General features: G+C 38.6%; 1 protein-coding gene across 1 annotated transcript in view; it reads right to left on the reverse strand.

The window, feature by feature from the left end:
• The window catches only part of PRKDC (protein kinase, DNA-activated, catalytic subunit), a 104434-nt gene that overhangs the window by 22455 nt on the left and 67334 nt on the right, over nucleotides 1-14645 (reverse strand). The window contains 13 exon segments of the mRNA XM_042869484.1: nucleotides 135-273; nucleotides 687-895; nucleotides 4211-4390; nucleotides 5541-5672; nucleotides 7652-7764; nucleotides 8006-8221; nucleotides 8546-8735; nucleotides 9112-9322; nucleotides 9997-10095; nucleotides 10972-11145; nucleotides 11537-11686; nucleotides 11781-11905; nucleotides 13302-13413. Coding sequence (XP_042725418.1) covers nucleotides 135-273; nucleotides 687-895; nucleotides 4211-4390; nucleotides 5541-5672; nucleotides 7652-7764; nucleotides 8006-8221; nucleotides 8546-8735; nucleotides 9112-9322; nucleotides 9997-10095; nucleotides 10972-11145; nucleotides 11537-11686; nucleotides 11781-11905; nucleotides 13302-13413 — 2050 coding nt within the window.

The following is a 14645-nucleotide window of genomic DNA, read 5'->3' on the forward strand; positions in this document are numbered from 1 at the left end:
TACAGACTTAACCATCAATCAAACAGAAGGACATTTTGAACAATATGCTCGTTCTCAAAACGTTCAGTTTTGGCTTCTTAGCTTTAAGCCATGAGAAAGATTTATGAAACTAAGCATTCTTGTTGTCATTTTACCTCGTCATAACATTTAGCTGCTTCAGCATAATCACTCCTTGCTTCTGCCAGCAATGCTTGCTGTGTAATTTTCTTAGTCCCGATCTTACCACTGAAAATACCACGAAGGACATCATAATCTCCCAGAGACCGGTAAAGCCTATCAACAAGGAGAAGGGAAAGCTTTTAATCAGTTGAACAGAGGTAAATCAATGCAAATATAAACTACTGAAAATAAAATTTAAAAAACCTACATTCAATCAGCAATAACATTACATATATAAGTAGACAAACTTAATCTTGTAGGAGAATACCTGAACACTGGAAACTCCTGCAATTGCAAGATAGGAAGTTTTGTTGCTTTTGTTTTTAGCAGTGTAGCAGCATTGCCAGGGTGAACATCTGTTAAGTCTAATTGCTCTAACAGAAAGACAGTAATTAACCAACAAGAAGTTAAAAGCATGTTGAATTCTAACAAAGGGAAAGACTGAAAAGAAATTCCAGGATCTACAAAGATGCAGTTCTTCACAAGGCAAACCTGACAGGAGTAACTTATCTCAAGCAATAATTTACTTTGCAAGCTCAAGCCATTTGATGACATCTGGAGGGAGCTCCGTCCTGCCACGCATCCGCTTTGACGGGGGCTCCTCTGCAGGGGACAGTGCCATCAGGGCGTGCTCCAGAAGAAGGATGCCTACAGGCTGCTGTAGGCTTGCGAGGCAGCTCGTGCTCACGTTAGCTGAATCCAGCTCCAGCAGCTCTCTGTGCTTGTAACTTATCTCCTGTAAGACAAAACAAGTTGTCTACCTGGTCTAATACATACTGTATAGTTGCTGACAGCTACCTTTCACAGACCAGCCACCTATCCCTTTTGTGAACTCTGAAAAGAGGCAGTAAAATTTCCACAAGTTCCCAACTCTGAAAAAAGAAAAGAAAAAAAAAAGCATTCCATTCCCTTTTTTTTTTTTTTTTCCTTTGTTGCTGCTCTTAGGACAGAGAACAACCCCTGCACTTCACTGCCTCTCCAGGGTGAGGACTGAAGCTGCCTCACAAAAGAAAACTGGATGTAACAAGGAACAGTTGCTCTGCACATACACTTCAACCTGCGACACCTGACAGATCTTCCAGACAATTCTCTAAAAAGAATCACACTGAAAGCGGCAAAGAGGAGAGAAATGAACACAGTCATGGTCTGAATCTTCCCCTCTTTTTGCTGATAGTGCGACGCCTGCTACACAGCTGTTATCCTTCCTTAACATAGTACACAGCATATTCTTGCTACCCACCAATGTCTAATTAACCAAGATGAATGCTTCCTAGCCACGCACTTACCCTGTTTTTGCATCCTGAAGATTCTCATTAGACTCATTTATTGGTGCTCATCTAGTCCTGCCTGATTTAAAGACAGGATTTCTGAAATCTTTACCCTTTTGAAGATCAGTTCAACTGCAGAATAACCCTTTCATAAGGATAAACTTTCCTGGCTACCCAAAGCTTCTTTTTAATACTTAAGTCATTACAGCCAATACAGACAAATATATCAGATATTTGTACAGTCTGTACATACTGCAAACAGATAAATACGAATTTGGCTAAAGGAAATCCATTACACATCTTGCAATGCTGAGACTCCTGCCAATTCTATCTGTGCTCAGTACAAAAGAGAAAAACGAACAGCTTCTTGTAGCTTCCTGTGTCACAGACCATGTGGATCTCAATGAGGGGCCTGCATAGGCTTCAAATGCTATTCAGGCAATTTCAACTACATGTTTCAGACATAAGATATATATACACACATATCAGTCCTTTGCCAGCTCTTAAGGGTTATATCAGAGATGCAATGCCAACTGCACAACCTAAAAAATTAAGAATAGCTGTGTTAAGGTAAGACTAAAAGCCCTTTACCAACTATGCATATGAGAAGTGTAAGAATTGTGCAAATATAACAGTGTATCTGGAGAACACTCTTACAATTTACAGACATCATCCCACATCAAAGGTGGTGACTGTACCATCACTTATCTTCTAAAAGCAGGGAGAATGTTCTTTGCTTCACACACAGTGTTTTCTGTCTCTGTTTGCACTATATGTTCAAGATAAGGAGGAACAACATCCAAGTCAGCCTAATAGCTGAAGTATTTATATACAATGATAGGTCCTTCAGAGGCTAGGGATTTCTACACAGTCTGTATAAACTTATGGAATGGATTTAGGTTCTTTCTCAGTATTTCAGCTGTTTTTTAATCTGTCCTAAAGACCAACCCCAGAGCCTCACAGACAACTTTAAGATTATCCCTGAAGATGGAAACAGCTCCTTTTGTCATCAAGTTACTCTTCTGATGGGAATTTAACCTGTAGAAGACCAAAAGTGAAACAACCACAAGAAAGGCGCAGTGAAGCAGGCAGCCTTTCTCACACATGCCAATATTTATTATGCTGTTGGCATACAGGAAGCAGAAACTCTGCTTCCAACTGGCCAAGCCAACAAAAGTGGCAACCTCCACATCACGTGCTCGCTCTCTTTTCCTCTCCCAGCCCTCTCTTCTCAACAATATAAACTTTGTTCCATGTTGGGAAAAAGACTTCCTCTCACAGTTATGCAGGATGCTCAAATACACAAGCTGAGCCTTGCCTTTGAGCTGCTGTTCTTTCTTTATTCAGTAGGGATGACAACGAGATGCTCTTGGCACTGTTATGAAGTCCATATTTTTGTCTGATAACTTACCTATTTTTTGAATTTTGATTTTCCATCTATTCAGGTAAAAATGTAGCCCCACACAAAAGCATTTTAAATAGAGTGTAATGGAGAGCATAGTGCAACACAAATAATGGAAATGAGGGAATATGGCAAAAGGGAATATTAACAGATAGCTATTGTGAGATGCTGGCTCAAAAAATACCAAGACAGCCCAGAAATATCCCCACAGAATTTGACCTTTTATGCAGCTGCACAGAAGAAAGTAAACAACAAATTACACTTTCTCAGATGTGTAAATACAAGTACTTAGAAGCAGCCTGTGTATTTGAAAAGCTAGTCTGAACTAGATATTCCTCCTGTATTATGAAAGACATCTATCACCAGAATGTTTAGATTTCAGTAACAGAAAGAGGAAACTACTATTTCTCATTCAAAAAAAAAAGATTGATAGATACAGCACTAAGATCAACGCAGATGATATGAAACATTAAATGCAGCGGCAGTGGTTATGTAACAGCACTTGGACAAGCTTTTTTAATTTCTAAAACTTGGGGTAGAATATGAAGTTCACAAACTATTCCAAGCCAGCATATTCTCATAGCATTAGAAGCACAGAAGCACACAGAAACAAATCAGAAAGGCATGAGTTTACTTTTCAATGATGAAGCTGTGATGCACCAACTCAGTCTTTGGCAGAAACAAACCTTTCCCTCATTAGTGAAGATTGCTAAACAACTACCTCAGAAGACCTAATTGAAAAGGCTGCTGAAAAATAAGCAAGAGATGCTAACAGCAATCCATCTGACAGCTACTACCCAGAAACGGAAATATCAGCACCACAACATCTGCATAGTCTTGTCAATTTTTCTCACAGCTGATGAAGGGGTAAAGTACTCTCTCAACAAGTTTGCTGATGATGCGTAGCTGGGAAGAATGTCTGGCACAATTCAGAAAGGCTATGCTACCATTCAATGAGACCTGGACAGATTGGAGAGATGGGTGGAGAGGAACCTCACTCGTGAGATTCAACAAAATCAAGCATAGAGTCTTGCACCCACCTGTGTACAAATAACCTCATGCATCAGTACAGGTTAGGGGATGACCTGCTGGGAAGGAACTCTGAGGAGAAGGACCTGGGTGTCCTGGTGGATAACAGGTTGGCCATGAGCCAGCAGTGTGCCTCCATGGCTAAGACGACCAATGGGATCCTGGGGTGCATTAACAAGAGCGAGGCAAGCAGATCAAGGGAGGTGATCCTCCCCTTCTACTTTGCCACAGTAAGGCCATATTTGAAGTACTCCATCCACCTTTGCCTAAATTTCAGTAATGTGTACCACTGGTTTTACCACACACTGAGACATTATAGTCCTCTACTTTCATGTCACAGACTAAGATTTACCTGGATGCACGCAATGAATGGTGGGAAGTAAGAAAGGCTTGTACTGAGGAAATTATTGAAGTCCTTCAGCAGCTTCTGGATGATGACTTTTTTCTCAGAGAGAATTTTAGATTTTTCCACCTCATGAAAAATTCCCCCAAACAAACTGCTGAAGAGTTGCTTGGCAAATGTTGGATCTTTCTGTAAATCGTAACAAAAGCAATACAGTCACTGAACTTTATTGTGACACAGTAAAATAATAATTAAATTAAGAAATATGAACCATCCGCTAACCCAGCCCCTACATAGATGCTGTTTGGGAGTGGAAAAATTGCTCTGGTGTGCCCAGCTTCTATACTGGCAATTATTTCAGACTTTCTGTACAACAAATTCAAATTCTATCTTAATTTTTCTATATAAACTGGAAGACAATGTAGGCTCTGTGCCAGAGCGTTGGCGGTCAGGGAAAATTTACAGTTTTCACATATTCACAATTCCTGCTACAGAAATCAGAAACTTTGTATCATCTTATGGCCAGAGAAGAGGGCTTTAGGAAAAATAAGCAAAAAAACCCAGAAAATGTCAATGTGTAAGAAAATCCAGCCCCCAGCATTGAGGGAGCTAGTGGAGAGAGATACATGCACACAGGTGGTACCATCTGAGATTTAAAGGCACTTCTTCAACCCAGGAACACTGTTGCAAATGTAATATAATCCCATACAGTGGTCTATCACAGGACTGGACTTTGGTCTAACTCTTGATCTAAAGTTGTTCAGATAACTCATGATTGCACTACTTCCCCCTTCAGACAGAAATAAGAGACCATCAAAAGAAATCAAATACAAAGATCATCAGGAATACTGTGACATCTCAAACATTGCAAAATATAAGATCAGCTTATAGTTTCTGCCATTCCCAGACAAGAAAAGGAATATTGGATCAGCTTTACTGACACATCTAAGTCCAGTACGTCCACAGAACTTCACCTGTACTTTTACCACTGCACTGCAGCCATGTGAAAGAACAAAAGTGACAATTTTGTTATTATACAGTGAGATGTCCTTTCCCAATAATGTCTCTAATTTGTTTCTCAAGCCCAGGAGCTCAGAGGCAACAACAGCTGATATCCTAGATCCTCTGTGTTCAATTGCTCAAGTGAGGCAACATACAAGGCATCTTCTCTCATTGCTGCACCAGCCCAGGGGCAGGAGAAATATTGTCCCTCAAAACAGGCTCTTTGAAAGCACATCATGGTGGCTGATGACAAAACAACAATTTTGAAAGCAGCTGCCCAACTGCACCTCATTGTTCCTACCAAAACACAGAAATGGCATTTGAAAAGCAGACACACCTGGGCGAGGCCCTGTAGAGGGGCAATGAGGCTGGAGTGTTCAATCTGGATGTCAGGAAGGTCTCCCACACGGTAACTTCTGTACAAAGTAACCTGGCCATCAAACTTCATCTTCAGCTCAGATTTCATCTCCTGAAATGCATTGCTCATGTTAAAGAAAAAAGTCATTAATTAGAAAGAGCTGTATCTGGACAGGACATAATAAGCAAGAGTATTTTTGTAGTGTTTTATAAGCTTCTGCCATGATTATTAAACAAGTACTTTAAAGGTGAAATATGATTAAATGCAAAATAATCTTAATCAGTTAAGAACTCCAAAGTCTCTTCCACAGAGTTACTTTAGCCATTTAATATTAATGTCCTGTAGTTCCTGCTTCCATACACGTAGTACTGAAGTGTTTATTTATTTTTTTATTTTTTTAAATGGAGAATAATTACTGTTGAAAGCCAGTGAGCTATTACAGTGTAGTGAATTACTGCCTGCAAGCTGAGTCACACCATGCAATTAGATGAGGGTTCTCAGAGCCTGGCCAAACATGAGCAAAGTAACATGAGGCTGGTAAAGTGACTGTTTTATTTCACACAGTGGGATAGGAAGGGAAAGGAAGGAGGATGATTGGAAGAACTGCTTCCTAATAAAACTTAAACCAAACTGTAATAAAACTGTTGTAAACTAGTGGTTAAAAAGCTGTCTTGCCTGTTGTTGAGGCTTGAAAAAATTCAATTAAATTGAACAAGAATTACTAATACATATACATAAAACTCATCTTTTTTTTTTTTTTTTTTCCCTTTTCTTTTCACAGCATGGACAGGCTATAAAAGAAATCAGCAGTGATTCTGAAGCCCAGAATTTTACTTGTAATTTCTGCCTTTACCAGTTAAACCAGCAGACAGTGGATGTATGCATACACTGAAGAGGGAAAGAAAAAAAGCTTGATTTTTAACTCTCTTTAAACATTTTGGATACTGTCATTTCAGACCATTCTTATTCCACAGCTTGAAAGGGATGATTATCAAAAAACTTCCAGAAAAAATCTCTTGGGGGAAATTAAGAAATTAGGGCTTTCCTAAAGCAATCTCCAAATACTTTCTTGCTCAGAATCTCCTTTTTCCTGTTGACCTATGGGGTAAAGTACTAACATAATGCACAGAGATCCGTATGTGTTTATGTGCAACAGATCTCTTGGAAAGTTTAAGGAGTCTTGGATACATTTATGGTCTCCTCCAGTCTTTTGGTGCGGAACACCAGATTTTTTTCATTTGTTTTTGGACTGTCAGAGTGATCATTTTTTTTTAACAGGTTCTTTTTCTTGCAGAGTAGGAGGAAAGGGGAACTTTGGTCTACAAGTAAATAAACTGACAAAAAATAGGTGTTTGTGTGGTACTCCCAGACATAGGTTCAACTAATACAGCTGTCTGCAGCTGCAAAGAATTACAAGCATGTCTCAAAAATTAACTCTCAATCCTGGGTTACTTTGTTCTTCTTAAACTGCTGTCATTTTTGGACAATAATACATGTTAATTTAGTCACACAAACCTTTGAAAAACTGCTAAAGTCTATTTAAACTAATCATGAATATGTAACAACTAATAAACCCATACTGTACCAAGCTTTAATAAATACTCAGTAAATGCTTATTACTTACTGAGCTTCCTTCAGATTGAAGGTCCTCAACAGCTCACATCAGTCTATTGGCTGTATCACATTTTTGAGTTTACCTTCAGATAACTGATAAGTTTCTTCAACTAATTCTGTGAAGTATTCTTACTTCAGGGTTTCTAATTTTTGGGATGACTACCATAAAGAGCTCCTACTGGGAACATCTCCCTTTGCTACCAGGGATTCCATCACGTAAAATCACTTTGTGCACACTACAGAACAAAAGTGTTATCTAGCTCTATTCTTCCTCCATCCAAGTATCCATTTCAAGTATTGTCATATAGATCTTATCACAAAAATAGCACAATTTTTAATAAAACCTCTTAAAGCTTTCACAGTAGCAACCAGTACCTTACACCTACCCTTTCTTCATACAATTACTTCTAGAGATAAAGAACAAGACTGTAATGGGACCGAGGCTCAAGGTTTTAAACTTAATTGAAATGACAAACCTTTTCTCTTTTCTGTTCAGCCACACCTTTTCTAGCATACATCAGACTGACTTTCTCTTGGTCCTTCAAGAAACGCCTCCGCAGTCTTAAAATTTCTGCTCGATCATCTATACCTAGGCATAAAATGGAACACCACCTTAAGCATTCAGGTCTTTTATCTCACAATTTAGCAATTCAGCAGTTCTTAATGCAATCCTAGTTTTCTGCTATACTTCGTGCAGCTATCAACACACACTCCTGGAAACCAGATCTGTAAAATTCAACCTCAGATAGAATGGTAAAAGACTGTCAGCCAAATAAGTGTCAAAGAGGGCCAACGTGTAATGTAGAAATTGCACTGTAAGGCCCACACACCTTTAGTTTTGCTGTCCACTTCATTTCCAGGTAAACTCAGCCTTTTTTTCCCAAAATCTGGCCCCACAGGTTTAAATGCTGCTTGTTTAAATTTTTCACTCCGTTTGTTAACTAACAGCATGGATGAAGACAAAGACTCAGAGGAAGAAGGAACTGTATACTCTGCCAAAGTGTCAATGCTGTTTCCAGTTAGCCAATTAAAAGAACTTCTACCGCCTGTAAAGAAAAACATAGAAGAGCAACACATGTAAACTTCAATGAAACACATGAATTCCCTCCCCTAGAAACATAACCCCTAGCGTTCATAAGCAGAACAGATTGCAAGAAGCACTTCTACATTAGGCAGAACATTAAAGGTGTATCAGACCAATAAAAATGTGAATAAATCTTTTTCTCATTAAAAAATAAAAGCTCTTGAATGCTAAGTATTAAGTGCATTTACACTTCTGCATTAAATATTCACATGCAACAGGAATGAAAAGAATGGAATCATTCTTACAGTAAACAACAAAATTTCAGAGGCCTCATGTCTGGACTTACTGACATTCTGTGTAGGTGTAAATTCATATTGCCTTTGGGTAGCTCTCACTTGACCACCTACTGACCCAGAAATAGAAAGGGATCTTTCTTGTGATGAATTCCTGTTAGTACTCTGTGAAGCCTGAGTCTCCACAAACATAGGTGTGAGCATGGTACTTCGATAACGCCAACTGGAATCAATTACAAAGTCCTATAAACACACACAATAATTAATAAAAACAGTAAGAGGGGAGGCTTTTTGCCTATGAAAGACAGGATAGCAGAATGGAAGTACAGAATCAAAAACACCATCCTAGACACTTGGGCAAAACTTGGGTATTAAAAACAAACAAACAATACATAATTACTCCCCATAGCTCAGCAAAAAAGCTTGCTGAAATTTGGACTGGTTAGCTCAAGATTGATTCATAAATATACCATGCATAACCCAGCCCTGTTACAGGTGTTAACTATTAATTCAAAAAACACTTTCATTAGTCTTCACTCTGTTCTTGTCAAAGCAGCAGCTACAGTACGGATTGGAATTTGTCACATGGCTGTGCACATGATAACACACTCCTATTTACCTGAAATTTGCATTCAGACAGTGGGTGCTCAAATATTTTTCTGGAATAATCTGGGCTTTTGCTGGTCATTTCAAGCAGAAAATTTGTGATCAGACTCAAGTACTGTGTTTCAATCTTGGCAGAATATAAAGAGCTTAACAACATCAGCATACGATCAAGAATATTTGCAGGTAATCTTGTCTCATCACTCCAAAAATTCCTAACAATTAATCTGTAACGGTAAGAATGAGTAACTTAACTCCTTATCTGCAAACAGAAAATGCAACATTTCCAAAAAAGGTCAATTTTAAATAAAACAATAACATAACAACATCAACAATTAAACCTTTCAAACCATGGATCTTCTGCTGAGTTACATGGACTTGCACATTCATCTCCCATGCTCTACAGCATTTAACCGATATTATAAAGGTTTACTCCAAAAATAAATAAATATTTGTATTGTTTTCCTCTCAAGAAGTGCTATGGGTGATTAAGCACAGAGAGCTCCTATCTTCTGCTTCACTAAAAAAAAAAAAAGTTAAAGGCATTCAACATCCTCCAACACTGAATCTATTTATGCGTCTGTGTATAGCGAGAGCCTTGTTCAAAAACTTCAGAATGTTAATACAGAATTAGGACCAGCCCGGTGAAACAATTTCTCCATGGCTTAGAGATTTGTTGAATAGTTCTGTGATTCACCATAATTCAGTGTAATAATTCAGAAGTTATGGGACACAATCTTATAAATTAACTCATTGCAAGAAAAGGAAGTAGCATTATCTTGATGTCATGCTTTCATATTAAAATACCTTAAAACATCTAATGACTGCATCTCATATTATAAACAAAGGAGGAGCAATTTAAGAACTTATTACTTCAGTCATCACAACACTGTTTACTCACTGCAGTTCAGCATTCTCATCAATCAGTCCCTGAAGCAGGATTTCTTTTGCCAGTCTGTGCACTTCCTGAGAATCGTCATCTGCTTGGCTTTCTGGATCGCTGCCATTAGGAGAAAAATGTCTCTTAGTGACTTCTCTCAAACAACGCATTAAAGAAAAAAACAAACAAGAGGATGAGAATGGTGGAAGAAAAGGAGGAACTGCCCTTATTAATATAAAAAGTCACAACTTGACATGACAACACTTCCTTTCATAATATGAGGTCTTCATTCCCAGAAATGGCTTGTCTCTCCACTATTTAGAAAAATAAAGTCAGAAAGCTAGAAAATATGTTGCTAGGTTTTTATTATAAAGGCCCAGCAGAAGTAGTGCTGAGTTAGGGAGGTTAAAAAAGAATAAAAGCAGTGGCATCTTTTCACAAGTGACACTGCAGTAAAATTGCCTGCATGTTCTTCAATAGAATCATCCATTCTAACAGTAAACAGTTATTCTTGGACAAAAGCATACAACAGAATACAACCAAGACAGAGGATGCAACAGCACAGTCTTTCAAGAATACACTGTTTTCTAAGTCAAACAAAGAACACCTTTATATCACCAGATTGAACAGACCCAGATTGTGCCAAAGTGCCTTAATACATCTCTTGACTACAATCAAATTTCTATAGCGTGCAATTCTTACTATAGCTATAAACACTGCCACAAGGAAAAAAAAAAAAGTGAGAGCATCAGACTAAGACTTCTTACACCACTGCGCTGTGTCGATGTACTATTCTAGTTCTGGGCTGAAGCTCAGGTCTAAGCCTTTGTCCCTCAGTTTAAATTATTAAATCACCATGAAAGAAGGTCTGAGGCAACCCACTGGAGTTATTTGTTTGAGAACTAGAAAATCCCACGTAGAAGGACATGAAATTGGAAGACAATGTTATAGATGCTTTCAAACCACTGAAAGACAACACCTGCAGTGAATACATACCTGTAATTATCATAAATCCACATCAGAATATCATACATGCGCTGTCGACATATTACAGAAGGGTGAGAAATGAACCCTGTCACTCCAGGAAGAAGTTCTTTAAGTTCTGGTGGTTTCAGTGTAGACAGCATCTTGTATATTATATCCAAACAAACCCTTTGCCTTTCATCATCCCTAAAGTTGAGAAAGGGAGAGAAAACAAAAATTAAAGATTATTACCTTGTTCTTCTCTTCATTGCTACACAGAGAAGATCAGCTCAGATTTTACCAACATCTGCTTTCATTTAAAGAGCTTCATGTAAATACTATTGAGTTCAACTTAGAAGTAACAATAAAACTAAAGCAATACGTACTAAAGATGAAATCCATACCCTAGTGAATAGGAGTTGAAGTTTCACCTTAATACTATATAGGTGGGTTGTTTTTTTGTTGTTTTTTTTTTTTCTCACATTGAGTTAACTATCTTATACTTAACACTCAGATTCCATTTGCTCAGGCAATAGCAGGCAATGTTATCAAAAAGCTCACACTACTTATTCACGCTTATAGCCATGTGACCACTTACCTGTGTTTCATGATCTGGATGAAGTCTTTACTCTTTAACTGCAGATAGAGGTCAGGTATTTCCTCTGCTCGGCACATAATTACTTCCAAACAGTAGTTTTTCATCACACCATGAAGTTTTGGTAATAGAAAGAATACTGCATTCATAAACCTTAACATGAACATAAGCTCATGAAGAAAAAGCAAGATAGTTTCCATTATTCCCCTAGATCTACAATGAATTCACCATGTAAATTATGACATACCTGTCAGCAAGAGGAGGAAAATTCTTAACAACTTTATTCAAGCATATTATAAACTTATCCTGTTGGGTGTTCTGATGTTGTTTTAATTGTTTTATGACACAATCATAAACTGGATCTTCAAGTATCTGAGAATTAGAAAGACAGTGTGACATGTATAGCCATGAAATCCATAACCACATTAACAACACACAGTATTGCTGCTATACTGTTTGTTTCTATTGCATTTTGCTTCATACTAACTTTATGGTGCTTCTGGCTGCCATACAGTGCTGACTAGCTGAAACACAACTGCTTCACAATGCCTTTCTGAGCTTTCTTTGGTTTTGAACCAAAATCTTAAATTTGAAATACAAGCTTATATAAATAGTAACTATTGAGTATGGTAGATTTCCAACCAGTGAACGTAAGAAGAAAGTATTTTTACTGAAGATGTTTAGTGAATGAAGTAGCAGGCATCACTAAGTGTCAAAGAAATTAACTTTGAATAGGATACAATATTTCAACCATTTCTGCTACTTTATGCAAAACATTGCTTTTAATAGAACGTGAAAAACTACAGGAGAGGAGGTTGCAGGAATTCAGTTTAGCAAATATGCTCTAGAAACTGTAAAAGAACAAACAGAATGCAATTCAATGGCAAATAATGCAGGGATATCCTGCAAGATTGGAGTAATAATCCACCGAGCCAGTAACATGGTATTTCTGTAGTAGCAGCTGCAGAATGATATTTAGGAGTTCATAAACGTGGCAGCATTGTATCTTTTTTTTTTCCCCTCTCACATACATCCCAGCACACATCCATTATTAGCTCTTAGAGTATACATTGTCTATTGCTTTTGAAAGTAGTCAGTGGACTTCTTTTGTGTATAAATTTGCCTAATTTCTTTCTGAACCTGCTGATGCTACTTACCTCCAGAACTCCCTGTGATAACTAACAGTTCTGTAAAAAGATACTTTCAGTATCTGTCTCAAATTGATTTCTATGATCATCAAACACTATCCTTTGGTGCCAGTACTATAAAATTCAGTGAGTAACAGGTTTGCATTCATTTCATCCACACTCTAGAAAATAAGTGGATTCATTATCCACGAGAGCTCTAAAAGCCCAAAATTAAATATAGTAGCCTTGAATCTTACATCAAAACTTGCCAGTTACTAAACATTCTCAGATACAGATGTTCAAAATGTAGCCCCAAACCTTCCAACTTTTAGTTTTCTTTTTTTAATCAAAAAGTGGTAAAAACAAGAAACTCCAAAACTTTAAAATGTACATACACAAGTGTACGCAGGAGCAGAACAAAGCCATTCACCTCTAGCTCCAAAACAACAGGGTAGACACTCCGCTCTTAGTTGATCTAAAGCATTTTTCATCTTCAGTTAATGAGTTAACCTTTCAATCTGTTGGACAAAGGCTGCTGAGTTCTAAAAACATTAATTTTTGTAGCTGAACTGAGCAGCAACATAAAAGATGTAAACATATTTAAGACAGTAATGGTCACACACCTAAATACAGCTACTTACGTTTTGTCTCTCAGCTATATACTGAAGAGCAAGTCCCAACACTTCTGCAGCAGCTGCATAAACTTCTTTATACCTTAACAAACCCATGTTACTGATCAGAGCCTGAAAATACCTAGCACAAAAACAGATGTGTTACAAGCCACTACTCCAGCATTTGATTTTACATTGAAAAACTTTCGAGCTGTCTAACAGCACAGTGACTACTTTTAGAAGAGATCAATATGGCTCAATACTGATTCCCACCTACAGTGTCTCAAAACCTTGCTGTGGCAGTTCCTGACTCTTTTAATTCCCATGAAACTGCAGTCCTGGGGCTCACTGTAATAAAGCCTACATACTTCTCAGTGTTTTCCAAAATAAATTAGCTCTGCGTTTCATAGATTCATACAACATCTCAAGTTGGAAGGGATACACAAGAATCATCAACTTAATCTCTTGATGCCACATAGGACCACCCAAAATTCAAACCATATTTCCTTCCTCCAGCAGTTCAGGACTGTGCCCACTGCCCTGGGCAGCCTGTACCATGTTCTCTGCCCTTTGGTGCAGACCCTTTTCCTCATCCCCACCTGACTCTCCCTTGACATAGCTCCATGCTGTTCCCTCTGATCCTGTCGCTGTCAGAGAGCAGAGCTCAGCACTGCCTATACTAGTGCTACTAGTATAGGAGGGCCCTCCACTTTCTACGAGTAGCTGCAGCCACCATGAGGCCTCCCCTCAGCCTCCCCTGCTTGGGGCTGAACAAACCAAAGCCACTCCTCACACACTTTGCCCTCCAGACTCTTCACCATCTTGGCAGCCTTTCTCCAAATGCTCTCTAAAACTTGTATGCCCTACTCATATTGTATGCCCAAGCCCACACCTGGTGCTGGAGGTGAGGCCGCACAGTGCAGAGTAGCACAATCCCTTCCCTTGTCCACTGGCAGTGCTGGACCAGATGCACCCCAGGGTACAGTTGACCCTTTGGGCTGCCAGGACACACTGCTGACTCACACTGCACTGCATTAGGACTAACAGGACTGTAATTACTAGGACTTTCTTGTCCTTTTTGAAAACTGGGATGACATTTGTCAGCTTCCAGCCAAGTGGGACCTCTTCCTGTTCTTAAGGTTATTGAAAAATAATTGAGAGAGGTCTCACAATGACATCAGACAGCTTTTCATACCCTGGGGTGAATCCCATCAGGCTCCATGGACTTATATGCATTAAAGCCAGAGCAGCAAGTCCTGCAAAAGTTTGGACCTGGCTGGGAATTTACCATTATTACAGTAAGGGTCTTCCAATTCAGGGCTCCAGGGATTACAGAGTCCATTGTCAGTGTTGTAGACAGGCAAAGAAGGTATT

Source organism: Lagopus leucura, unplaced genomic scaffold (genome assembly GCF_019238085.1).
Source record: "Lagopus leucura isolate 7727_CA_CO unplaced genomic scaffold, USGS_WTPT01 Super-Scaffold_100002, whole genome shotgun sequence".
In the NCBI taxonomy this organism is placed as follows: domain Eukaryota; kingdom Metazoa; phylum Chordata; class Aves; order Galliformes; family Phasianidae; genus Lagopus; species Lagopus leucura.